This window comes from Danio rerio, chromosome 2, assembly GCF_049306965.1.
Source record: "Danio rerio strain Tuebingen ecotype United States chromosome 2, GRCz12tu, whole genome shotgun sequence".
Lineage (NCBI taxonomy): Eukaryota > Metazoa > Chordata > Actinopteri > Cypriniformes > Danionidae > Danio > Danio rerio.
The window spans coordinates 17842501-17870493 of NC_133177.1; the positions used below are offsets into that span (position 1 = coordinate 17842501).

General features: G+C 32.9%; 1 protein-coding gene and 1 long non-coding RNA gene across 3 annotated transcripts in view; one reads left to right on the forward strand and one right to left on the reverse strand.

Moving 5' to 3' along the window:
- LOC137487749 (uncharacterized) overlaps nt 1-4137 on the forward strand; it is an 8636-nt gene extending 4499 nt beyond the window's left edge. The window contains exon 2 of the long non-coding RNA XR_011006458.2: nt 3751-4137. This is a non-coding gene — a long non-coding RNA (uncharacterized lncRNA). The remainder of the gene's footprint in view (nt 1-3750) is intronic.
- col11a1b (collagen, type XI, alpha 1b) overlaps nt 1-27993 on the reverse strand; it is a 175342-nt gene that overhangs the window by 87837 nt on the left and 59512 nt on the right. For both annotated transcript variants that reach the window (XM_073917530.1, NM_001184954.1), the window contains 12 exon segments: nt 26316-26375; nt 24736-24777; nt 24555-24617; nt 19250-19324; nt 16319-16402; nt 16051-16107; nt 13629-13682; nt 7253-7306; nt 6706-6759; nt 5220-5273; nt 4476-4529; nt 3461-3505 (listed from right to left, as the gene is read on the reverse strand). In XM_073917530.1, coding sequence (XP_073773631.1) covers nt 3461-3505; nt 4476-4529; nt 5220-5273; nt 6706-6759; nt 7253-7306; nt 13629-13682; nt 16051-16107; nt 16319-16402; nt 19250-19324; nt 24555-24617; nt 24736-24777; nt 26316-26375 — 696 coding nt within the window.

Here is a 27993-nt window from a genome sequence, read left to right on the forward strand (position 1 = left end):
TTTTTTGTGAAATTAAAACTGAATAATGGACCAATGTTTTGTGCTTTTTGATTTGTTATTCTCAGCAAATTATGATTACATTACAAAATAATTACAACAATCATTACTGAGGAGTCATATGCTTGTGCTTTTTCAAGCGACGATGATAGTGAAACAAAGTGTTCACTGTATTTTGGATTAAATAATGCATCTCTGTTGAGTATTATTAAAAAATTAAGTTAAATCTCAAAATTTTGAAGAATAAAGAATGTTTAATAGATGATATATCAGAGACTCCAAACATAAGTAATCATTTACAAGGAAAAACATATGCATTTCAGTTGAAATTAGTTGTATAATTCAACAAAAAATGTGATTTAGAATGATGATGTTATCAAAAATCTATTCGCCATCTCTCAAAATAGAACATGAGGTTAAAAAACATCCCTTTATACCTGAAAGGCCATGACGGCCCACTATAATCACTCTACCTCAGGAACGCCCTACCTCAAATACCAGTATTTTTTGGTTGTTGCTCATTTAGGTAATGGCTGTGTACAGGAAAGCAGCGCTGCAGTTTTCTATTTTCTCCCTCTCCCTCTTTCTTTCTCCGCTTGTCACGACACACTAATGGTCTCGCATAGTTCACTTGCTCTTTGACTAAATAGTCCATCAGCAGAGATCTAACAAACAACAGAATCAGCCCTGAAGATGTGGAATCTAAGTGAAGCGTAGACCCATGGACAAGCCTTTGTTTCTGCATTACATAGCTGGTTGGAAACATTTGTGTATTAAGTAATAAAAAACATATTTAGGATGTCCTTTCTTAAATCTAATGTGCTTTTCTGACTGTACGGTTATAATTATCCAAGTCAAAACTCAGTATGCTGATATTATTGAAGTTTTAACCTGTCTCGATCACAAATTAGGCATAGTTTAAAAAAAATAAATGTTATGCACTGTAGCTACAGGGAGCCAACTGTTTTTTTTATGAACTTTCACCCAAAAATGCAGCTAAAACTGCAATGTTTTGAAATACTGATTCAATTCAAAATAAATGTTGTGTATTTTAATTTGTCTTAAAATAGAATTTATTTAGTGATGACAGCTAAAAAAAAATAAATGGTACACTTCACACTAGTGAAACTTTTCGTTTAAAAGTGTTTTCGAATGAAAAGGCTCCTCATACTACCATTTTTTATCATTATCTTTTATGGGTTTTTCCCCTTTATTATAACAGAAGTGGAGATTTACAGACAAGTCCATCAACGTGAGCAACTTGACTATCCAGTGCTGGGTGAAAAGTAATATATTACAATTTTCGTGTATGTTATCTCTTTAAAAAAAGTACAAATAAAATAACATAGCACATATATATTCACATTGCACCCTTTAAAAGCAACTAACGCATTTATTTACTTTTTTTTAAAAGTGACTATAGATTGTAATATACTACTTGTTTCCCAACACTGGCATTAACCATAGGTTATTGGCGTCGACGAGACGGCCGTTTTTATTGTTTATGAAAAATGTCCTCCATCCACACTATAAGGCCAAAAACACCTCAAAAGCTCACTGTGCATAAGCTTATTTGTCTGTCTTCTATACTTGCAGTTCCACTTGTATAATGGTCATTTGATACAGGCTTGATAAACAATGGAATTGTCCAAAACACCAATCAGAGAGCAGTTGTGGATACCTATACCTCCATTTTCAAAAAGTTTGCATTTCAGTTTGTCTACACTGAAACTTAACAACAGCGATCAGAACACTCCATTTTCACTGGTTAGAGATGCCGGAGTATACTGTGGACACCAGGTGCTACTGCAACAAAACTTGTGCTTTTTTAGATGAAAACACACTAGTGTTAACGGCACCTTAGTGATTTTCTCAATGTAGCTGAAACTCTAAATATTTTTAGAGCTACTTAGGCCATATTTGAATGTTTTGTCTAATTATTGGAGACGAAAAAAAAATAGTTGGACAGTTGCTTTCAACACTGGATCTTAGCAGTGCAGCAGATTAAGCGTGACTGGATTAAAAAAAACAAATACATGAAGAGTTCAGAGGCAAAAACAAATGAGATTTTCTTCTAAAATAAATTGTTTTCTCAGTCTTCTACGTTTATGTACAGTTATTTAATTTTAAAGGTGATAAAAAAAACTATTCTTTGTCATTAAAAGTAATACAATCTACCCCCAGAAAATTGCAGATAGCACTTAGAAGCTTTTGCATCTGAACCCTTCATATGCAAATGAGAACAGTTCTTGGTAATTTGTCTGTGAGGAATAATAAAATTACTGTAGAGTAAAATAGGTTGTAATGACATCATACATATGTTAATTAGTAGATGACATCATGCAGCAGTATTTAGTGACTTTTCATAAATGCTTTAGCTGCTCTGCATTAAAGTCTAAGTTGTGGAAAAGCAGCCTTTAGGTTACATTACTCCTGATTCAGAGGCGTTGCTAGACATAAAGCTCTATCATCAAAAGCATCATACTATTATTTAAACTTTAATATTTTGTGTGCAGGCATCAGTTTGTTTTCGGTTAAAATATATTGGTTTCACAAGAGCTGGTTAGGTTGTACATAGAAAATGACATCTTTATTCTGGGATTACCACTCCTTATAAATACACTTAAATAAAAAGTAAATTGTTTCTAAATGCTTTAACTGGCACACAGCTGATTTTTACTGGGGTATTTGACCCAGTAAATTGGGTCTAGCAACATCCAGGTCTGATTCCATTATTAAGAAACACTGAATCAACTTTATTTATTTATTTATTTATTTATTTATTTATTTATTTATTTATGTTTGTTCCAGGCTATGTCTTTAAGAATTTGGTAATTTGTTCATTTCAGTTTAACACAGACTTCTTTACAAGCAAGTCACAACTCCTCTCTGAAAGTAGATTTTCAGAAAAATGTAATCTAGAAGACAATGATGTTCTCACTATATTGGATCCGACATCAATGTCGCACCAAACAAGTGTGAGTAACTATTTTTATAATATGTTCATGATTGCTTAATCTATTATAAAAGTAATTATGCTTTTATTTTAAAGACAAATCACAGAAGTGTTCATGAAAGAAGGGTAAAAGCTATCAAAAGCACATGGGAAGTTTACAGTATTCAACATTTGATGTCGATCAAACCTTTCATCAAAGTCGTCCAAAAAAGACTTTGACCTTTTGTAAATCTTGCACTGCACATTGTTGGGCAATGAGCTGTCCTTCCTAACACTGACACCTAATTGAATTTTGGTTTAAATGTTAAAATGTTAGCCAACCAAACTGTAGCTGTTTACTTTAGTTTAACATCTGCTGCACCTACGCATACAGTGTTCTGATTAGGCGTTGAAAGAAAGCAGAAGAAACCCTTTACTTTTTATTTATGGTTTGTTTTTTGACATAAAAAAAGTTTCAGTGTTTCAATTTACTGGGAAACACAAGAAGGTGTAAATGGAGATGCTTACACTTTCTCCCGGCATTCCTCTCTGTCCAATCTCACCATCCTCACCCTGCAGACAAAAACACAAACACATTTGTCAACACAATACAGCTCAGAATAAAGAAAAACTAGCATGCACTGTAAAATATCCATAAATTAGCAGTTTTCCACATTTTCTGTCTGTATTTTAAAATTTTCACCCATTTATTTATGAATTTGTGAACTTTTAACCTTGTAAAGTTAAAAAAACTGACTTTTATAAACATTTTTAATAATTAAGATGAATATTTGAAACTACATTATTTAAATTTTTAGACGAGTCTTCACTGAGGTCCAGCTTTCAGCCCATGGCGCCTAGACTGCAGCTCTGCACAAGACGTTTGTCCAAAGAAGAAATGGTCGTGCCCAACTGAGACTGGTTTCTCTCAAGGTTTTTTAATTTTTCACTTTCGGCAATTGGTAAATTTTTTTTCCTTGCCGCTGTCGCAAGTGGCTTGCATGGTTCAGGATCTCTAGAGCTGTGCATCGATGGATTACTCTTCAATGTTTGGACTCTCAGTGATTATTAAACCGCACTAAACTGAACATAAACACTGAAAACTGAACTACACTGCTTCAATTTACTATTATCTTCTATGTGAAGCTGCTTTGACACAATCTACATTGTAAAATCACTATACAAATAAAGGTAAATTAAATTGAACTGAAGTTTAAAGTGATATATTGTCTGGGTTGGTGTTACATATTAGGGTACAAAAACTTTATAATAAACTGCCAGTACATTTTATTTTATTTTACAGATTTTTTTTGCTCTATACATTATTGCTTATATACATTATATTATTTCAAACTACTAAAATGTCAATAAAAGCCACTTTGTTAAACTATAGGGTTAAATTTTCAACATCAAAAGTCGACAGAGAAGATCAAGCTCCAACTGTACAACCATAAATTAAACAGAAACCCTTGTGAATCATAAAATATGGAAACTGTTACTTAACAAATTTGTTTTACAGTGTGTGTAAGTTGGACAAACGCACCCTCGGTCCGTCCTCTCCTGGAGAGCCTGGAAGGCCGATGGGACCTTGCTCGCCCTGCAAGAAAAAAGCGAAACAGATGAAATGACAGAGGATGCAAAAAAAAAAAAAAAAAAAAGAGTAACTGTATTATTACCGTCCCTGCTTTTGGCTCCATGTATTGTTAGGGCCCATGGCCACTATTTATAAGCCTGCATCCCTATAAGAAGAGGCTATAACACAGCGGGGCCTGTAATTACGCAGGGCAGGATTAGGAAGACAGCGACTCTGGCTGGAAATATACACAGTTGCCTGTGATCTGTGGGGCTCTTTCACTACAGCAGCCTAGGCCAAGCTAGCCACAATCCGCTAGGCCTCACGAGGGCAGCTTTGGTTTGCCAAACAACCCCCGCTTGAAGCTATAATGAGGCCGACTTCTGCCACTGGGACTGTCAGCACTCAACGTTAACGTACGGCGACACTTGTAAAAATGTACAAGTCTTGGTTTTGGCAGGATCCGAGAAGAAACTATTCAAATAGAGTTAACAAAATACAGTAGATTTCGGTATGAAAACAAGCACAGAGGGGTAAAACCAAACCAGGCAGGAATTGTTCTCATTATTATAAAGACAAGCTATAAGTTTGATAATTGAGTATTAAAGTGACATTTGTCGCAAGGGTGGTGGTCAGGCTTGTGTTTTGCTGTCTGGAATAAATCACTTTCATTTACAGCAGGCTGATAATAATGTTACGGAGCGTTGCACTTACTCTGTGTCCTTTTTCACCAGGTAGACCAGGAAGGCCATCAAATCCTCGGTCGCCCTGTTAAATGAGAATAAAGGACTGTTGAAGTTAATGTATAAGTGAATTATTGTTATTGGCATTGTTGTTATTATTATTATTATTATTTCAATAAATGCTAAGTATTTATGTTCTGTATTCTTTCTAAAAACTAGAGTTTTGGATTAAAAAATATAATAATAAATAAATAATCTTGGAAAAATCTTATACTTTATAATAAATAAAATAATCTATAATCTTAAATCTCAATTGTGAAACACTAAACTTACAAAATAAAATTTGTAACTACAAATATTAGAACAAATATACACATTATGCTAAATTTATATTTTAACGTAGAAATTATAATTAATTTAGCTAAATTAAATGCAATGTTTAATATTTAACATAATATAATTGTAAAATAAAGTTATAGTAAAATTATTATTAAAATGTTGTAAGAATCAGCAAAATTAATGTGGATTTCAAAATATATTGAATGGGAATAAGTAATGTGTATTTATATAGCGCATTTATCGTGTATGGCCATGCACCCAAAGCACTTCACAATCATGAGAGGGGGGTCTCCCACTCCTCCACCAGTGCGTAGCCTCTACTTGGATGATGCAACGGCAGCCACAGGACAAAGGCGCCATGAAAGCACCATTGGGTTTTTAATGACCACAGAGAGTCATAAAGCATATTGCATTAAACACATATTAATCAGATTTTAGAAATTATCTTTTAATGTAATTTAAACCTCTTTAATATAGTTGTCCCATAATTTCAGAATGATGAAAAAATAACTTAGAAATAAATATGCTACATTAATGGCACTTTTATTTATTACAAAAAATTTACTTATTGTGGTATATTATTGCTTTAATCAGAATGCCAGATTTTTTTTCCTGAACTGCAAATCATCAGATTTAATCCTTTAAAAACAGCATCATAACAACGTTATATAAACTTCTTTAAGTTTTAGTTTAAGTTTTACTACTCGAAAGTAAATATTTAAAGAAATAATGCAGCAATAATAATCCTCTTCATAAAAAAAAAACACAGATACAAAAAAAAAATTTAACTTTTTGCTTCCCTCTTCTACATTAAATGAAAAATTATAGACCTAAACCACAAACTATCAGACTTATCTTTTTCTTTATAAATAACTCATACCAATTCCATAACATTAATAATAACAACAACAAGCAAGCTTTAAGTCAATTAATGAAGACATTACGATAAGTAAGCTGTGAAAAAAATATGCTGCATTATTAGAAATGCAACAAATCAGTTTAAATCAGATTTTAATACTTTATTAAAATTACATATCACCCTAATGTTAATAACAGTATATGACACACTTACTGTAACAGTCACACCTCAGATTCCCAACACCTTGGAGGTTGTTTTAAAAACAAACTCAAGTGTAAACGATGTAAAAGTGTACATTTTGCACCAGACATGATTTTACCTTGGCTCCCGATTCTCCAGGAATTCCTCTGGCTCCATCTGCTCCATTTCGGCCCTATAAAACACAGTCGTATCATAAGCCTAATGCTATGTGCTAAAAGCAGGTTATAATGTGCATAACATGTGTTTTAGAATCAAAGCGAGACAGAAGAAGACATGAAGCGAATGAGAAAAACCCAAAGACGGCGCTGTGTTGAGTCTACAGCATTGACTTACCGCGGCAATTTGACTCATTTATTACAAAACTGTGAATAAACTGTGTCAAAGGAGAATCTGAGACACGTTTGGCACTAAAGCTGGCTGGTCGAGCAGACATCTGTCATTCTGTAAAGCTCACACAGGTAAATTAAGGTCAAAGCTAATAGATGCAGACTGTTTGAAGGAAAAATCGGGTGCGCGGTTGGAGAGTGAACAGGCCACTTGCATGTAGCCCTTGCAGTATTTCAGCAGTAGTGTTGCAGATGTATTATGTACTGTGCATGACATCTCATCAAAAAAAAAAAAAAGTGAGGCTAAAGGACAGCTAGAGCAGATTTTTCCATTCTTACCCTCTTGCCAGGTTTTCCAGGTGAACCAGTTGGGCCTTGAAGTCCTCTTGGTCCCTTAAGAAAACACATAACAGCATCTTTAGTAAAGCTGTCTATTGCTAAAGGACAAGTAGAATTCATCGTTGGCCATGTTTAAAAAGTAATAATATTTTTATTTTACAACACCAGTTCCAAGTTCTATGAGGTTGTTATAGAATAAAGCCTAACATAAAGAAAAAGATGTTAATCTGCGAAAACAACTGTCCAGGATGTACTTTATCCCACCTTTTATGCGGCTATTTTGCCAAAAAATATTGTTCTGGGCCATAATAGTTTATCAATCCTTTAATTAAACACAAATGCTGACAGAAACTAAAATAGCTGATGGAGCATACAATAACCTGAGCATTATTCAGTGACAAGATGGTGCCAAACAGGTAAAAACGTAAAGCTGACTAAACTGGCTAAATGAAGCATATACTAACCTATACTAAGAAATACATATGAATGTGGATGAAAGTATATGGATTTGAACACATTCACTGATGATCAAGGTGATTTATGAGCCTGTGTTATTTAGCCATTGTTGTCTCGAAATAACATACCTTGGAATGTCATGACTGTCCGATCAGAATTGAGCATTCCAGACAGTCGTGTAATAAGTAAATGATAATGTACATTTAGGCGATTCACTGATGGTCAAGGGGATTTATGAGCCTGTGTTATTCAGCAATTGTTATCTCAAAATAACATACTTTAGAAAATCACGACTGTCTGATCAGAATCGAGTATTCCAGACAGTCGTGTAATAAGTAAAGGATAATGTCCATTTAGGCGATTCACTGATGGTCAAGGTGATTTATGAGCCAGTGTTATTTAGCGATTGTTATCATGAAATAACATACCTTGGAATGTCACGACTGTCTGATCAGAATCGAGTATTCCAGACAGTCATGTAATAATTAAAGGATAATGTACAATTATGCGATTCACTGATGGTCAAGGTGATTTATGAGCCTGTGTTATTCAGCGATTGTTATCTCGAAATAACATACCTTGGAATGTCACAACTGTCTGATTAAAATCGAGTATTCCAGACAGTCGTGTAATAAGTAAAGGATAACATTTAGGCGGTAGTTTTACTAATGCTACTAAACCTATCTGCCTGTATTCTGTAAAAACAACTGCCTGGATGTACATTATCCCACTTGTCACAAAACTACACAATTACATTTAAAACATTTGTTTAATAATTGATTGGTGCTTTAACAGAGTATAGATGACAGAAACAAAAATGGCTGAATCCAGGCTACACTAACCTACTTGTATTATTAATATTCCGTCACAAGATAGAGCCAAAAAGTCAAAAACAGTGGTGTGAAAGAGAAGCATATAAATATAGATATGAATGTATTCACTAATGCTGAGATGAATCAAAGAACCCATATGCGCCTTTAATAATATGCTACGGAAACACGGTAGAGAGTTTTTTATCTTTTGTAGATTCTAAAAGTTCTGTGTCCATTCATGTATGGTTTCAAGAAATCTCTGATACCACTGTTTTAAAATAAAATAATGTAGTGAGCATTAGTATGAAGTATATCGTCTTCAGTACAGACAAGATGATAAACACAAGCAGATGATGGCAAATGTATAATTTATCTAAAAATGTATGACAAATTAAATTGTTGTCTTCGCTGTTCATCTGGTTGACAGCATTACCAAGTTTTGCTGTAATAGTGCTTTAATCTGCCAATGTTGCTGTTGTAGTTATGTGTGAGGCACTTTTCTTATGCGGTAAGGTGACATTGTTTCCAAAAAGTTGTATTTTGCCAATCAACACAGTTATGTGAGGGCGGTGTTTTGAGATTTTACAACAACAACAATGTTGGATGAAAGGCTGAAACAATATAAAAATTTTGACCTAAATCTGTTGTTGTGCAAACAGGGGGCTTACATTCAGAAATCAATACCTGGGAATAAAATGCAATGGAATGTCTCATCTGACTAATGAGATTCAAATATCTCAGAGCCGAGTGATAATTATTTTACTTAATTGACAAAAGTACAAAGAAAAAAGTCCAGTGTTTTCACTGACAAGCTTAAATGTATTTTTTTAATAGTACCAACACATTCCAAAAACATTGGGATGGAGGAACAATAAAAAGTGAAAAATGTATGGTATTTCCTGGCGAACTGGTGATACATGAGGCTTTGTGTTTTAGTATAAAAATGAGCATCTCTGTTTTTACAAGTACTGCTTGACTCTTTACTTCGTGCAAAAGGTCTGGAGAAAAAAAGAGAAGAGATAATCTCAGATAGTCAAATTGACAGTGTTATTGTGTCAGATGAGTCCACATGGGGAAAACAGCAATTGCGATCTCAAACTCAAAGACCAGACGTTCTTGAGCGACAGATAGAAAAGCAAATGTCTGTCATGGTAATGAGAATAAGAATCTCATTTTCATTAGATTAAGATTCATTCTGCATGTGCTGCAACAGAATGGTTACACTAGCTGGATTACTTTCACTGTGTTAATGCACAATTTGAAGTATCGCATGAGAAATAAGCCAACAACAAAAAAAAAATAAATAAGTTTTTTGATCGCTTGAGATGATTTTGGAATTGAGTAAAAAAAAAAAAAGGTTAATGCAAATAATGGGTGATGGAAACACATTTGCTAAATAAACTCTAATCAAAGTCATACGACAACTTCATTGACTCTAATGGAATATTTTTTTAACAGCAATGGCGGCTTATGGAGTCTCTTACTAGTTCCCTGAAGTTGGCACATACAGCCGAGTTACAGCTGAATATGGCTGGTTTTGCACTTCTGAAAGGTTCTAAAATTCCTAAAACTAAAGCTGCGTCCAAAATGGCACACTATACACTATGCACTCATGCATTATGTTCTTATGCACTTACACACTCAACAGGATAGTATATGTATGTAGTGGCGTCCCAAATGGCACACTACTCTTTTTTTACAAAGCGGAAATTCAAACCGTTTCCCTAATGACGTTTGCCAAATCAGTGAAATAAACGACTGAATTATCAAAAATACCTGCCTTGAGTATTACCGCATTCACCCTCGGGAGGCGCTATAATAACTCTCGTAGGAGAATTTTCTTTTAACCATCCAAAATAAATAAAGTTATCCAACATGTGCGTCCGATAGCTCCGCCCCTTCCGCTACGGGGGCAAACCTGCGGTTGTTGAGTGCGTGAAGTGTCCATCACTCCACACTTCATTTTACAGGCTGAACAACTGCATAATCTGGGTAATTAAAGTGCATTTATTACTTTTAGAGTTTTCAGTGTGAACGCACTACTTACACTATTTATACTACAAAATGGCGTAGAATAGTGCATAAGTATGCGATTTGGGACGCAGCTTAAGAATGTGCATGTATTTAACGTAAACTAACATTATTTGAATTAACCGCAAAGCACTTGAACTACTTGACTATCCATGAATCATGTGACGATCAAACATTTTAATGAATCAAACATTCGTAACTCTCCCTATGCTCTGACTCTGATCTAGTGAACAGTATATTCATGTAACCAATCAGCTGTCTGCATTATGATTGCCTTGTTTACTGTTAGTTACGAGGTTACCAATACTACAGTCAGCTGCTTTAACAACTTGATGAAAACACATCTCATTCTGAAAAGATTTGCTTCATGTTAGAATGGAAACATGGCTACAGACACAAATGAGCTTTAACTAGCCTCCAGTCTAGATCTGTCTCTTATTGCAAAATGCATGGCTCATCATAATAAAAGAAAACCGGACAAAGATCATCACTGAGTGTTAAGCAGCTAAAGGCTTGTATAATGTCAGATTGGGCAAACATTTTGCATGCAAAACTTTGCTGATTAATCTCAGAGAATTCCACACAATTAACAATTAAACACTGTATGACTTTACAAAGGAAATTTAATGTAAAACTTTGTACATCTCCCAAATTTGTTATATGGTATGGCACCCATCGAAATAAACAGAATCAATACATTTTTTTGTACTTTTGTCAATTAGATAAAAGCTAAAGAGAAATAACAAGTAACAAATCCTTGGTTTTTAATAGTATTATCTTTTACAAAAACTTTCCAAACTTCACAAAAATAAACACTTTCCCCCCTCTTCATCATTAACTAAGACTCGCTCCAGAGCAGAAGTACTGTTTTTTTTTTACATTACAGCAGACAAGTGTTTATACCTCCTGCATATTTTGCGTTCAACTGGATATACGCTATACCATGAAAAGCAACATACTAATTGTTTTGACAGCATTAAAGTTTATTGCGGCTGCACCTGTGAGTGCAGAAGCAAAGCAAATCTCTCATGCAACAAACTAATCTGTTCATTTACCCGCAGCAAATTATAACAGGATTTCAATGAAGCACTTTCATTTATCTGAATTTAAAAGCAGGTAAAAATGAGAGAGTTAAAGGAAAACATTGTCAGGCAGTAATAAGCATTAAGAACTTTCCACAAGTACAGCGTCTTCTTAGTAAACTTTACATTTTGCAATATAAAAAAAAACATTGGTGGAATGGTGGATAAAATTGAATTAACTGTATAGAATGTCATTTAAATTAGAACTGTACACAATCCAGCCTGATCTCACAAAGAAAAGTAAGTATTTTACGTTTTGTCAGTGTAGTGGCTATTTTGTACGTATTCATACGAGTTCAGTCTTACGAAAAATGTATGATTTTAAAAAGCAGGCATAGCACCCAACCCCACCCCGAACCCCAACCGTCATAGGGTGATAAGCAAATTGTACTAAATTGTAGGAATTAGATCGTACGAATTCTTACGAATTAGCCACTAAATCAAAAAGTTATGAATTGCCGTGAAATTGCGTTGCTCAATCACATGACCATGTGGCCTACTGTCCATGAATATAATTTTTTGTTCAGTTTTTTTGATGTTTCTACGTTTTACCGCACAAAAATTTTATCTACTATACTTTAAGAAAAATCTATAATTTAACGGTTTATTTCCGGCAGCTGGGGTGCCGGAAAAATAATAATAATAAAATAACGGAAATATTTACAGAAATATACTGTAAAATAATGGATGTTAAATTACAGAAATTTCCTTCACAGAAATGTCAATTTCTGTAATTCCACAGCTGTTATTTACGGTAAATTTCTGTAATTTAACAGCCTTTATTTTACACTTTTTTTCCGGCACCCCAGCAGTCAGAAAAAAAAAAAACTACAGAAATTACAGATTTTTTTTTACAGTGTACTATACCTGTCAGCCCTCCCATTTTTATCAGGATTTTTCCATATTTTACCGTTCTATCCCTCTATCATCCTGTAAAGATATTTCCCCGTATTTCTCCTGTATTTTCAATCTTTCTATGAAGGGTGGCAATAAACATTAAAGAGCCGATCCTCTATGTACGCAACCCATACCGCCAAACCACCAAGGGATGCTCTTAAATGTGAATATGTTCTGTGTCATAAAATAAAGAGGTATTCCCTTTCATTCCATTACAGATGTCGTCGCCCCTTCTATGCAATCCTCAAAACAGTCAAGTAGCAGTGCGCCACTGTCAGCTGATGTGCTCCATAGTGATAAATAGATACCGTTTCCCAAACAGATTCTGTACACACGATTTGAAGTGGAGCAAAAGTCTGGTTTTTGGGTGCGTATTTGAACAGACATACAGAACATAAATAAAAATATTAGTAACATCTAAAGATGCATAAAAAGCATAAAAAGATAGGAAAGCAATCGAATGCTTTCATTATAATGTTAGATGTGTGCATTTTTTAAGTGACAGCTCTGTTAATTTATGTAATCAAATAAAAGATCTAAAAAAGAGATTCATTTGTTGCTCTTTAATCAGAATGTTTTACAGTTAAAAAAATATTAATGAGATTTGATGACTTATCTGATAATAATAATAATAATAATAATAATAATAATAATAATAATAATAATAATAATAATAAAACATTACTGACAATTTATCTGTTTATTTACAATGAAAGATCTCAAGATAAACTCATTTAGTAATTTGGGGAATTGGGAAGGGGGTGGGGGGAAGGGTATATGCCTTATTTTCACATCCAAATGTTGACAAGTATGTTTACTATATTTGTAGCCACATGTGACAATCATGGTGGTTTCTTTAATTAACAAGTGTTTTCACAGTTTATAACTTAGGAAAAGCACCATCATATTATGTACACAGAGAAAATGACTTCATGACAACCCATCATAATAAAAGTTTGGTTTTACTTGAAGTGACTACAAAACAAACACTAGAATAAAAACCCAACAGCATATTATGTCTTAACAGCGTTAGAAATTAAGATTACAACAATTAAATCTATTGAAAGAAGATGTAAAAGCATAGAAAAACATAGTCACCTGTGGGCCAGAATCTCCGCTTTCCCCTTTAGCACCAGGTGCACCAGGACCACCCTGAAATACACACACACACACACACACTGGTTTTAAGTCTCACACACTTTTCCAAACACACTAGTTACCCAAACACATCCTGCCGCCATGGCTTCTGAAGCATTATTGATTTTGTGGAAAAGAATGAGAGAAATTCGAGTGGTATTCCGAGCCTCACTCCTCTCACAGAAACAAAAAAAAAAAAAAAAAAAGACAAAAGGTATTTTGAGTAGAAGATGAAAATAAACATCAGACAGCTTGAAAGGACTTCAGCACCAAAGAGCCATAAACCACCAAACCATAAATCAGAGCGAGATGAAGGTAACACATGTTCCTATCAGCATTTGTGTGACAATCTGAACAGTTGGGTTTAAAAGAAAGATACAGGAAAGGAAAAGGGGCAGCAATGAAAGTAAAGCTTGGCATGCATGCAACATGTATTTTTGAGCAGCAGACGGCTCATCAGTGTTTCTCATTAAATTAAATTAAATTAAATTAAATTAAATTCAATTCAATTCAATTCAATTCAATTCAATTCAATTCAATTCAATTCAATCATTTGTGTTTATGTATTTAATTTTTTTCATATATATTTAAGTTCATAAAATAGTTTTCTTTATTGTTTATGTAATATTTGTTGGAATTAATTTAAGTTGGAAATGAACACATTTAGTCAGTTGTAATCAAATGTACAATTGTTTTTAAATCAAACATCAGCTATTCAGGCTATTTATTTATTGTTTTCATATAAATATATACAAGTAGCATAACACAAATATTTTTCTTTTGTGTTGCCGTAAATATATAATAGATTTGTATAAACAAAATGTGTAAAAAAAAAAAATAAACAAAAGAACAAATTTGACTCAATTTTACAATTGATATTTTTATCCATTTCTCAGTGAATATAGGTCATATATTTTGGAGCATTGAACAAAACAGATTTATTAAACATATATACATATGTTTAATAAATCGGTTTTGTTATTATTATTTTTTTTAAATATTATTATGTTAGATGACTAAAATTTATTTTTAATATCTCTCTCTCTCTCTCTCTCTCTCTCTCTCTCTCTCTCTCTCTCTCTATATATAAATATATATATATTTTTTTTTCCAATTAAATTTCAACTAAACATTTTTAAATTAAATTTCAACTAAATTCTAAATATTCTTTTATTCTAAATATTTTTATATTATTAAATGATATCTTACCTTTTTATTTAATATTTTCCCCTACAAACATACAAATTTGGGCTATACATTTTTGGGCTGTTATCATTAATTATTTTGCTAGATTAGTTCCAGATTTGACTTCAGTACTGATTAATCGAATGTATACGCACAAAAATAATATTGTAAAGCATCCTAAAGAAAATATTAATTTAAATTTTGGGTCATTGTTTGATGATGGCGATTAAAACATGCGAGTGTTGGATGTTATTCTAAGACAACAGATTGCCAGTATAAGGTGCCACTACCACATCACAGACGATATTGTAACACATTCTTCAATCTCAGTAGTCATTTAATTTGTAACACATACCTATCTGCTGTCATTTTTTTTCAGTAAGATCATCATATGCTTTATTACGTTTTTTTTTTTACTTTAAAATACGTAATGATCAATAAAGGCTTTTGTTGTGCTCTTCTGACACACGTTGCCTAAATTACACTTGTCATTCTATATACTGCCTAGGAAATGAATGCAAAATATTTACAAAAAAAAAACTGATACAGTATTTCAAACTTTGCCTGAAACCATCAGGCATTCTATACATTTCCTAGCCATTCTATACAATACAGGGATTTCCCACATTGCCGGTAACATATGTTTATATATACAATTATAAATGTTTTTTTTTTTTTTTTTTTTTTTTTTTTTGCATATACATTAGAATAGTCAGTTCTGAAGCCATATCTGGAGCTTATCTAACAAAATAACATAATGATAATGAAAATTAGTACACCCAAATTTAAATTTGATAAAAATATATTAAATACAAAATAAAAAGAGAAAAAAATCAGGAGAAGCAAAAAAAAGAGAAACATTATGTTAAAATTTTGTAGTTTGTAATTAATTTTTTTGTTTTTTTGCAATATTTTGCTTGATTTTAATTGTATTGTCTTTCAATTTCCAAACATGTTTGGTGACTAAAATATTATTTTAATTATTTTTAAGTTTTGTTTAAATGCACCAAAATACATTGCTTATATTTACTGAGAAACAGATAAAAATAATCATTTTCAAAATGGGGTATACTTAATTATGCTGAGCACTGTATACATATACAGTATAAAATTCAAGTTTTCATTTATTGCATGTATCGCTTTCTTAAATTAGTTACTGAACAATTTTAGTGTTGGATTATATGACACAGATACTCACCACAGGGCCGGAGCGTCCTGTCAATCCCATTGGACCTGGAGGTCCCCTCATAGTCAACTACAGAAAAAAAAAAAAAAAAAAAAAAAAAATGACTCCAAACCTGCCATTAACTGCAGCAGAGCACATAAGCTATGTTACTTGCAGTGGATACATTTCCATGTACCATACAGTGTTATGAGAACTATAAACCTGTCTTGGTTTTAACAGTGCCTTTAAACTTCCTCCTACCCATTCAAGCAAAACAAAAATCACGAGCAATGATACAGACCCGCGCCTGGGCGAGAATGGCTTGGGCCTGAGCTTCTTGTGCCGACACAACCGGGCCTTTTGAAGATTCTCCACCGGCGCGGAACTGTCAGAGAAACGTTCACAAACACAGAAATCACAGGTTTATTTCAGTACTTTTACTGCACACTGGAATTTAGAACTTTAGCCGCTGCAATACAAAGCGGCCTCGTCTTGTCATTATGGGTTTGCATCTGGGCTGCAAAGTGCCAGTTTGCCTAAAGTTACTGTAGACTGTTGGGTGTAGCGTGAGGGCATTGGGTTTACCGGGTGGGGTTCTGCACAGCTGTAACAATTCATAACCCACTTGGACGTTTACAATAATAATAATTCATCTCATTTATATAGCACTCAGCGGTCAAAGCACTACATTTGAAGGGCGAAATCTCCTTGGGCACTACCAGTGTGCAGCATTCACCTGGATGTCTTGCCATATGTACTGCACACCAGCTTATTGGAGAAGAGGAGTAAATATGGGATTGTAAGGAGGCCATAATGCTGGACTACACCCATACTTTTTTAAAGGACATCCTGTGATTTTTTTTTTTTTATGACCACAGAGAGACATGACCTTGGTTTAGCTCCAACAAACCTGGCTGGGAGTTTCTGAATATGCCTAGTAAAGAGGGTCAAACACCAGATGCTGCACTGTCTTAAGTTATCCCTCACTGGACATTCTCTTTATTTGATGTAAAACTATGAAGTATATGATGTATACCCACTGTGAATTCATGTATAATCATGGAAAATAAGTTGCAAAAAGCTCTATTAGGTATCCTAAACTACTATGTACTTACATTAAAATATAAATACAATGTACTTAATGTGTTCATAAGGTATGTCAGAACACTTCTGGTGCTATTGAGGTGGTATATGGGTTGGGTTTGAAGGTATGGGTAGGCTTAATTGTGGTTTAAGGTGTAAGAGATATTCAACAGTGTTATAAACAACAAGACAAGGGTGAGTAAATGATGACAGATTTTATTTTATTTTATTTTTATTTTTTTGTGGGTGGTGAACTATCCCTTTAATACTCCTGTGTGAGTTTTGTTTGATTGTTCGTTTTAATATGATCACTATTAGGAAAGAATTGCTTTAATGTTCCATGGCAATGTATCAAGTTTATCATGTAACACATTGAGCCCAGATGATTTATGCCTTCATTTCTTTCCCCCTTTTTTCATGCAAATACTGAGAAACATCCTAATTACATTGTAAAATATCTGTATAATTCCATTTTTTTTAAATATGTGTAATTATGTGTAAAAACAAGAGTTTCGTCATTTAAACACCCTAAAAATATCATTTGATCAATGATGGGTTACGGGCGCCACCATGTTAGTCTGAGCTGCAGTGGAGAGATCAAAGCTGCTACATACATGTATCAATATATCAACTTCTGAATTACTTAAATGCAATTAGTTGTTTCACTGGGAGAAGAACAGTATATATATATATATATATATATATATATATATATATATATATATATATATATATATATATATATATATATATATATATATATATATATATATATATATATATATATATAAACTTCACTGTATTTATGTATGATTTTCTTTTTTATTTCTTTTTAACATTTATAGTGATAGTACATAAAATATAATTCCAAATAAGACTCTTAATAATATACAAATAGCACAGGAGTGATTTATCATAATTGTAGGACTCTTATTTTTACATAATGCTACGTATTTTACATGAAATTATAAATGACGTATTTTTCATCATGACTTGTCAGACTTTTTGGACATTTCTGTGAAATTTCTGATTCCAGAGGACATGGTTTTCAGTGACAAAATGTGCCCATGTTTTTAAAAATGTATTTATAAATGCCTTTATGATTTCCTTTTTTAATTCATAAGAGCTGTAATTTATTGAACTGTTTAAGACAGTCACACCATACACTGTAAAAATGCTGGGTTATGCAGTTTATTCATGTTGTCCAAACACGAATCGATTAAATTAACTTAAGTGCTTTTACAAATTTAAGTAGACTGATCATAAACCATTTGAGTTGTCCCCATAAAACCCTCAATAAGTTTGTTGATTCAGCTCAGTTTAAATAAGTAGTTGCAACAAGCAACAACAATACTTATTTTAGTGCAGGGCAGTTTTGAGATTTTAACGATTTTGAGATTGAGGTTTTGAGATTTCAAAAAAGAAAAAAGAAAAGTAGAAAATGAAATGTCCATGGAATACAAGTCAATATTTAATATAACAATTTGCTGCATTTAAAATGATGACAATACTAATTATATTCATTTTTGTTATCTGTGACAATAAAAAAAGCTACGTCACGCTAACAAGCCATGCATTTTATAAACCAGAATCATTATGTTTTTGTTTGTTTTTGTATTTATTTAAATGTCTTAAACTTAAAATAAAAATTATTTGCATAATATATGGCAGGCATATAGTGTGTGCGTAGTATTGCACATGTCTTTCTCTCACTCGTTGTCAGATATTGTGAGAAAACCAGTGTGATTGTACACTCCATGGACTAACAAAGATGTTCACTCCAGTGATCTAAAATATGCTCAAGGTACAGGATTAGACACTTGGTTCAAACAGTTTAAATGTCTCATCCACAGGATGTAGTTCATTGACAGTACAGTCCTCATCACTACACTGGGGCACTAGGAACCCACACAGAATGGTGAGTACCCCCTGCTGATCTTACTTTCACTGTAAACAGCAGCCTGCTTTACTTAATATATCTTTCATCTAGCTACTGACCCTTCAGTAGATTCTTAACCTAGTTGATGTGTGGTGAAGTGGCTGTTTGCAGCTGATCTGAGATAAATTTGGTAGTTTGTCTAAGATTAGGGGGTGGACAATGTTGTGGTTAATCTGAATAATTGAAAATGTAGGGGTTGGATGAGCTTACCGGCAACATGAGGATGGTGCCAGAAGGCCCGGGAGCTCCATCACCGCCTGGCAAACCTGGACGACCAGGAGGACCCTGAAGGAAGAGAGAGAGAGAGAAAGCAGAGGGGGAGAGAGGGGGAAATGAGGCATAGAGTGTGTGGGAAACAAATGTGTAAATGGCTAAAGAAAAATGGAAAGAGCATCAGAGATTGTTTCTCTGTAGTTTGAAATACCAATCCAATGAAAATACTGCAGCGTGTATTTAAAGGATCACTGTATTTTGATAGTTGCCTTTAAAAAATAAAAATCAAAGGGGGGCTAATAATTCTGACTTCAACCGTATAACTGAAATATAAATGAAATACTTTTATTACATATTTGCTGTTTTGTGGCAAATACTTAACTGTACCCAGTTACAATTATCAGAACATTTTTAACAACAAACAATTGCATAATGTAAATAGCCTTCTAATGAATATTTATTAGGACATCAATAACTAGCAAAAACATAAAAATCAGTAAAAGAAATTGCTGCAAAATTTTAATATTGCCTTGATATTGTAATAATAATAATTAAGGATTTAGGGTGCATTTAATTAACAATTATCAGAGTTGGGTGTAACACATTCCACATTAACGCATTACTGTATTTTTATTTCGTTTTTGGGGAACAGAGTAATGTAAAGAATTATATTTTAAATTTGTGTAATTTTATTACAGTTACTAAATCAATGTAACTGTGTTATTTATGTTACGATTATAGATTTTAAAAGAAAAAATGCTTCTTCTAAATCACACTGCAGCATACAGTTTGACTTTTGAATAGCTGAAGAACGCAAGATGAAATAGCTGCTGTCGAGATAGGTTGCTTCTTCAAGTGGAAATACAGACATTTCTTTTATTTCATTGAGTGTAAAAACAAACATATTGCTTTAAAATTCAGTCTATGTTCAGTTTCTTAAGAACTTTCGTCTGCTTTTATCTTGACCAGAAACTTGTTCAACCACTTCAACAGAAAGCATTTTATGACAATACTTGCTACTAAAGAGGACAATGGCATCCAAAAACATGGTGGCCCAACTCAGCCTAAACAGACTAAATTGGATTTTTGTCCAGGATTGCGAGTGAAGTTTTTATGGGGCCATTCACATATCCCGCCTTTTATCACATCTAAATTGTGTACGCTCACAAATTTCAGGTGCACCTAGTTGAAAACTGTGAATGCGAGACAAGAACTGCAATCAGCTTTAGCTTTGTTTGGAATATACACATTTCAGTAGACTAACTATCTCAGACAAACACATAACACCCAAACACTGCAGTGCTTTTTCATACTATGGATATCAATGGTTACAGATATCCAGTTTTGTTCTGAATGTCTTCTTTTGTGTTATAAAACAAGACAAACAGATTTGGAACAAGTGAATGATGAGAGAATTTTGTGGACTCTTTTAAGTCTTTTGAATATGTCAAGCTGCTGTGATCAACCCACTGTAATGTTTTCAGAGAATATTAATTCACTGCAAGAAATGCAGTTTATTTCTATTGTTACAGGTATATTTTATATGATTTAAAAGTAACTTCAAAGTAAAGTAATTAGTGATCTGATTACTTTTTACATGAACTAATTAGTAATGCAATTGGATTACAATATTCCAATTGTAGTCAGTAATTTGTAATCTATTACTTTTTATAAGTAACTTACCCAACACTGACAATTATGTACAGTATTAAAATAAGAAAGGTTTTAAGCATAGACAATAAAAAATTAGAATTGTCACTTTTAAAATAGTCTTGTGTTTGTTTGTGGAACTGGTGTGTCCCATTGGGAGACATCCAAATAAAGTATTAATAAAGTAGTAATAAAGTAGCAATATAACAAATATTAAGAAATAAGTGTAGTTGCACAAATACGTATCAAAAAAGCAAAAGGGAAAAGCAAAAACAAAGTGTTGTTATAATTTTGCATTGTTAGGAAGGTAACATAAATCCACTCAAAATCCCAAAAAAGCTGGAGTAAATAGTTTCGGGAAAAATGCTGTTGCACACACTGCACCTAAACAGCAGATTTCCACAGCGGCCAAATCAAAAATAGCTAATGTGCTAAAGCCCCATCATTATCCCATAATAATACTCTCCGCTTGATATTTATACCACGCTTTATGTATGTTTTGTCTTGTTTATAGCTCCTTTCAGAGAACTGTTTATTTGTGTGTGCTCGTAATGAAACTGACACCCCACAAGAAAAGCAGGGAGGACTATATAACGCTAGTACACTTATGAAGGAATGCTGCTAAGCTAGTTTGCGAAGAGATCTCTTTAGCAGGCACATCACGCTCCTCTAGTAGACGGCTCACTTTAAATTGTTCCCATATGACGGTGTAATTGTGCGATTGAGTGTATGTGTGTGTTTTGAAGGCTGGGCAAACGTCCTTTCTGTGTAACAAATACACACCTAGCGCTCCTGTATATTTAGCAAAGAGGATGTGCTTAGCAAAAGGTGAGGGGAAGTGACCACTGCTGTTGATTATGCATTTTCAGCTTTATGAGAGTTATACGAGGAGGAACTGATGGACATCAAAGAACACTGGAAAAGTCACTTCCCCTTGCAAACAAACAGCTCTTTGTGCTGAAAGACGCAGGTCAGTGGTGTTGGGAGTATTGTCCTTTCCCGAGAATGCACTGCAAGGGTAAAGTTTGTACGTTTGTATGTATGTTGTTTGTATGGCCTCCTTGGGATTGTATTGTTATGTTTGCATTCGGAGGTTTTGAAATGAGATATTTCACAGGTTTTGCATTTCTTATAGCAAGTTTGCATTTTCTTATAGCGAGTGTTGTTTACAAGGAAATGACAGAAAGACAAAATGTATTCCAAATGTACAATATCATAATCATCCTCTCAAATATGGAAGTGAGGATATTTAGCAGTCAAATGTAAATTTAAGTTAAGTTTAAAATTTCTGCGCTTTAAATTTGAAGGTTTTATCTTGTTAAACATTTAATTGTTATTTTATTAAATCTATTATGTTTTATTTATATGTTTTATTATATTAAAGTTTGTGTTGCATCAACAGCTGGGTTTCCATTGCCATGTTTTAATGCGCATTTTGAAGTATCACATGAGAGATGAGTGTGGAAAATGCCAAATTTGCAATAAAAATTCTGAAAATTGAAAACAAGTTTTGGACTTGTGTAAAACAAGGGTTTATATAAATATCATTAACCCCTTTCTAACCAGTAATACCAGTGAATATCCAGAAAATTACCGGAACAACTTTACTGGTAAATTCAAAAAAAGCTTATAAGTGGTTCACAAAGGCAAGGATGTTCCAGAAAAAAATGCTTACACATCCATTCCAAAAATACAGGTAAATTCTGACATCATTAACCAGAAATCTAAACGGCTGTGTTTGTATTTGTAAACACAGAAAGGTCAGGCTTATGTTGATGATTTCACTTTTTTAAAACTTTAGGTTCCTAGAGCTACTTTTGTTCTATAGGCATCCAAATGCAGAAGCGCTAACCGCAGCTAAATGTGTACACATCTGACTATATTACCAATTCTGTGGATGAATGAGTATTGTGAACGAATTCGATGAAAACATATGGAGGAATGCTTTCGCATGTTGAGATGTAGATAATATGTGTGTGTGCTGGCGCTCACCAGCTGCTTCACATGCACATGCGTCTAGCACCTAAAGCAGTGCTTGAAGGTCAACAAACAGCGGTTTATCACAAGCATTTCATCAATTTACACCGTTGACATTGAGAAGAAACACTATTATAGAAACGTTATTTGACTAACATCTAGCAGTTAAATGTGTCTGGAAAAATATTCAAAGGCTTTTATTTTCATAAACAGCGCAGATGGGAATGCGTCTGAATGTTTTATTGGCTGGAGTAGACGTCTCACGTCAGCGTGTTCTAATCTAAACGCTCTTTTCGGCAGTTTTCCTTCTGCGTTCACACAACCCAGCATTCTGTTGAATTACCTGTAATATTACAACTTCTCTTTGCTGAAAACTGCCGGAATGAATTTACCGGTATTTTCGAAAAAGGGCTTTTCACACATACAGAAATTTCTGTAAAATTTCCGGTAATTTTCAGTATGAAAGGGGCTAATGTCTATTATGCTTGCTTTGTTTACTGTTGGTTACTAGGTTACCAATACCGCAGTCAGCCACTCTAACAACTTGATGGAAACACATTTGCATTTATTTTTAATAGATTTTTTTACAGACTTTGAAAATATTTGCTACACGTTAGGATGGAAACCAGACTAATGTGTCAATATAAATGAAAAAATTACATTTCACGTTGATTTTTTATTTTTATTTTAGAAAATATTATTTTTATCTAGTTAAAGTTAGGCAAAAAAATAAAAGTAGTATTTACAAACATCAAAAATGTTTACATTTTATCTCTCACTTGTCATAAAATGCTTCTAAATTAGTATGCTGACAGACTATTTATTTCATTTTTATTTTATCTCTGTAAAAATTAGTTTTCACCTTCCTATATGAAAATGCATTATCCTAATTTTTCACCAAAGCACTATATACAATATTAAATCTGCTAGTGGTACTGCATGAACTTAAACCTGACTTAAAATGTCACTAATCCTGTCCTCTGCATGATCCTGATTGGTCCTTGTGTTCATTTAAAGTGCTGATTGGCTCACAAATAGAAGCTTATAGAATTAAGTTAGAGTACAAATTTGTAGAAAGAACTTTTTTGTTTCAAAAAACTTTAACAATAAAATGTAAATAAGCTGATTAAACAAATTAAGAACATGAATAACATATTTTTTCCTTCTCATAAATGTCAGATAAAACCTTTTAATTGCAAAGTGATTAAGCTATTCTCTAGACAGTAATCGAATGAGCACATTTAAAATCCAGAAAAACAGCGCGAACAGCAGCGGACATAAGGATCTATTGGAGAATGAGTATGTGTTAATGTGCATGAGAGGTTATAAGGTCTGCTCCTCTGGAAGTGTTATTAGACTGAGGATTTACAGGCAGATCTGGTTTCACCTAGGCCTCTCTGGGCTTTCTAATTTGCAGATCTGCCCGATCGCAACGTTTCGACGTGCTGCTTGCCATTAATGTAATCTCTCGATGCTTTAAACAATGTCAAATTTACAATCGATCTGTCTTTATGTATACGTAAGTCAAAGTCTAATAAACGCCTTGTGGAAAGACAATGTGTACCTACAACTAGCGTATCTACAATATGTGAAAGATGTCTTAACATGAACAATAGACATAAGAAATGGTATGCAACCCAAATTTGAGATTTTTTTTGTGTAAACATCAACTTACTCTTTCACCTGGATCTCCATGGAGGCCCGGGGAGCCTTGTATGCCTGGAGTGCCGGGGAGGCCCTTAAATGACATGTGAAACGTCAAAGGCAACGTAATACATGTAGAAACAGACGTGCCAAGTCGGTGCTGAAATTTTCCAGATATTTTTGAAAAGAGTGTGGAAAAAGGTGATACTCACGGCGGGCCCCGGTGGTCCTGGGGGTCCCTCTATAAGCATCCCCTGAAAAGAATCAAAAGGGAGAAAGGAAGAAAAACATCAGTTCGGTAGCATGCTGGGCAGGCCGTAAATCTCACAGTATGAGACGTGAAAAAAAAAGAAAAAAGAAATGAAAAGAAAATCAGCTAAGCACCAAGAGGGACCCGAAGATGTGGCTCATTTAGTCCAAGTAAACCAACTGCACGTTTTCCAAAAAGTTCAACAAATGGAGGATAATGGAACCGATGTCCAAATCAGATGAAAAATAGGCTGATATTTTCATTCTTAAATCTTCTTTCCTGGACTGATACCAGCTTTCTGTTACTGTACAAAGAATAATTAGGTGGAAGACATGTGTATGCTTCCATGTTGAATTGAATTGAATATATATTTGACAGATTTTAGACAAACTGCACAAAAATACAAGTATGCCATACATTTAGCAATAAAACTGTCAAGGATAAAATCACAATAAAGCCCTGGGCTTGTTTCCATTGTGGTCCTCGTTGTTTAAAAAAATAAGTATGGCTGCAAAATACAGTTAATGCATAAAACAAATGCTATCTCCGCATTTTAAAACAGGAACAAAATTATTCACAATACAATATCTTATAAAATAAAACATCATCATCCACCCCGCAAACTAACTATACTCAAACATTCATCTTTTGATTGTTTTTTTGAACATCTTTAAGTCTTTTATCTCTTTGTTATAAAAGCTGCAGCAGTATAAATCAAAATCAAAACAAAAAAGTGACAGTAATGACATTTCATCACAAACTATTCTAATGACTGCTTAAGGATCGTATGGCATCAATATGATGATTTAATGCTAAACATTATTATTTGTTTTTATTATTTGGCTTTATTATTTTTTGGCTTTATTATTTTTTGGCTTTATTATTATTATTATTATTATTATTATTATTATTTTCATAATTATTATCATCAGTGTTTTAAACATTTGTGCTGCTTCATATTTTTGTTGAATAATTATATAGTATATCATTATATAGTATATTTTTTATGAGTTTTTTTTATTCATCAATGACGAAACAAATAAATGTAAGCAAAACATCAGGTAAAGTAAAATGTAATTTCATATCAAAATATTAAGCAGAACGAAATAATGCAAGAGCACAAATTAAATACATATTTATTAACATATTTATTAACATATTTTTTTTATATAGAATTGAAAATTGTTTACTATATAGTATATAAAGTTATTCTAAAATTAAATGAGATTTGAAAAATATTAACAATATAATGATTTTAATTTGTTTTTTGATTTATTTAGATTTATTTATTTTTTTTTAATCAGATAAATGGAGCTTTGGTTCAAATTAAAGATTTCTTTCAAACATTTTAAAAACTTTTTGAACGGTAGTAAATGTAATACATTTTTTTTTTTTAATCATACATTACTTTTTCACATAACAATTAGCAGCCTGGCCTATTTTGAACTGACAAGCTAGTGAGAAAAAAGCTGTTGTAATATTATTACAGTAGTTGCATTCCCTTTGGTTCTTGTAAAAGTTTCATGCAGAGAGTTTACCTACCGGCTCAATGACTGCAGGTTCACCTTTCTGCCCCTTCTCTCCACCATAACCACCACCAACCTACAACACAGGCGAATGGAGGTTTAATGACAGAGCAAGCACTGCTTCTGTAGACCAAACAATTGTAAAACAGTACATTAAGCACTAAAGCTAATGCCAGAAATGGACTGCGTCACTCTATAAAGCTAAGTGGAGAACATAACTACTTTGAGGATGATTAGAAAGACTTTTCGTCTTTATTAATCTGTGTAAGTAAATTTCAACTGCAACATGTATTTAAAGGTTGTTTTTATCCAAACGAGTTCTCCAATGAAACATAAAATGCCATTTCATCAGCACCCAATTTATAATAACATCAGTATTATGAAGGTATATACAGATGTATACCTTTATTCATATGTTAAACCGATATATATATATATATATATATATATATATATATATATATATATATATATATATATATATATATATATATATATATATATATATATATATAATATTATTATTATTATTATTATTATGTTTTTTTTTTTTTTTTTTTTTGGTGTTGTTTTCTGGCTATTTGCAGTATTTTCTAAATCATAGAGGGATAAAATAAGATCCACCAACTCTCCTCTATTAAAAAGTTTAGTGTAATGTGTCTAAAACTGAATTCATTTGAATATGACTGCATTTAAAGTTCAGAATTGTATGACATGCATGCATAGTAGTTAATATTTAAAGCAATAATTGCTAATTGCATATTTTAAATCTTTTTAGAAAACTTGTAATACAATTTTCCTTTGCAATGTCTAATATAATCAATCAACTGGGAAAATATACGGTGATAACTATTAGTGTTTTTTTTTTTTATATGTAATTAAATTATTTTTTACGCTCATTTAACACAAGCATCTTCTATTAAAAACATAAGCTGCAGGTTTCAGATTATGGAGTATTAAAAAAAAAACAACAACAAAAAACAGGACAAGCCTTTTTTTTTGGTGTTGGTTTAATTATGACATGCATTACCATTCATGTAAATTGAGGAACCTAAGACAAAAATTCATTTTGAACCAATGATGTCAAATCATCACTTTCACTTGAATTACAATGTGAATTAAGCTCATTGTGTTTTCTCTTGTGGAGGCAATTCATTACAGTCACCATAGTTGGAGAATCATAATATTCTGTTACTTATTGGAGTTTTAACTTAGCAACAGCTTTAACAACAACTGTTGACTGAGACTGATCCCAGAACTAACATTTCCCCCTCTTAATAAAATCCCATAAAAAGCATGTTGGAAACTAGACAAAAAAATGTGTTTGCTGATTTTTTAAACTCGCTGAAACGACACAATATTTTGTTTTTTAGGGGGAACTTAATTGTTTTATTTTGAGTCCATTAAAATATTTTAAAAACTAATAGGCTATCTTAATTTCTGCATGTTGTCTCAACACAAATCGTTTATGTGGAACCATGCATTTTTTTTTACTGTATACACATTCACTACCCAAAAAAAGTTACACCTACACAATTTCTTGTTCCAGAAATTGACCAAGTCAAATAAAATTTTCACATATTTAGGTTGAATGAACCTTATTTTTTTCTTTTTTCTTTTTAAAATTGTATTAGCTCTTTTTAAATAAGTAATTTGAACAAGCAGCAATTGTTTCTAAAGCTTCATATTTGTCT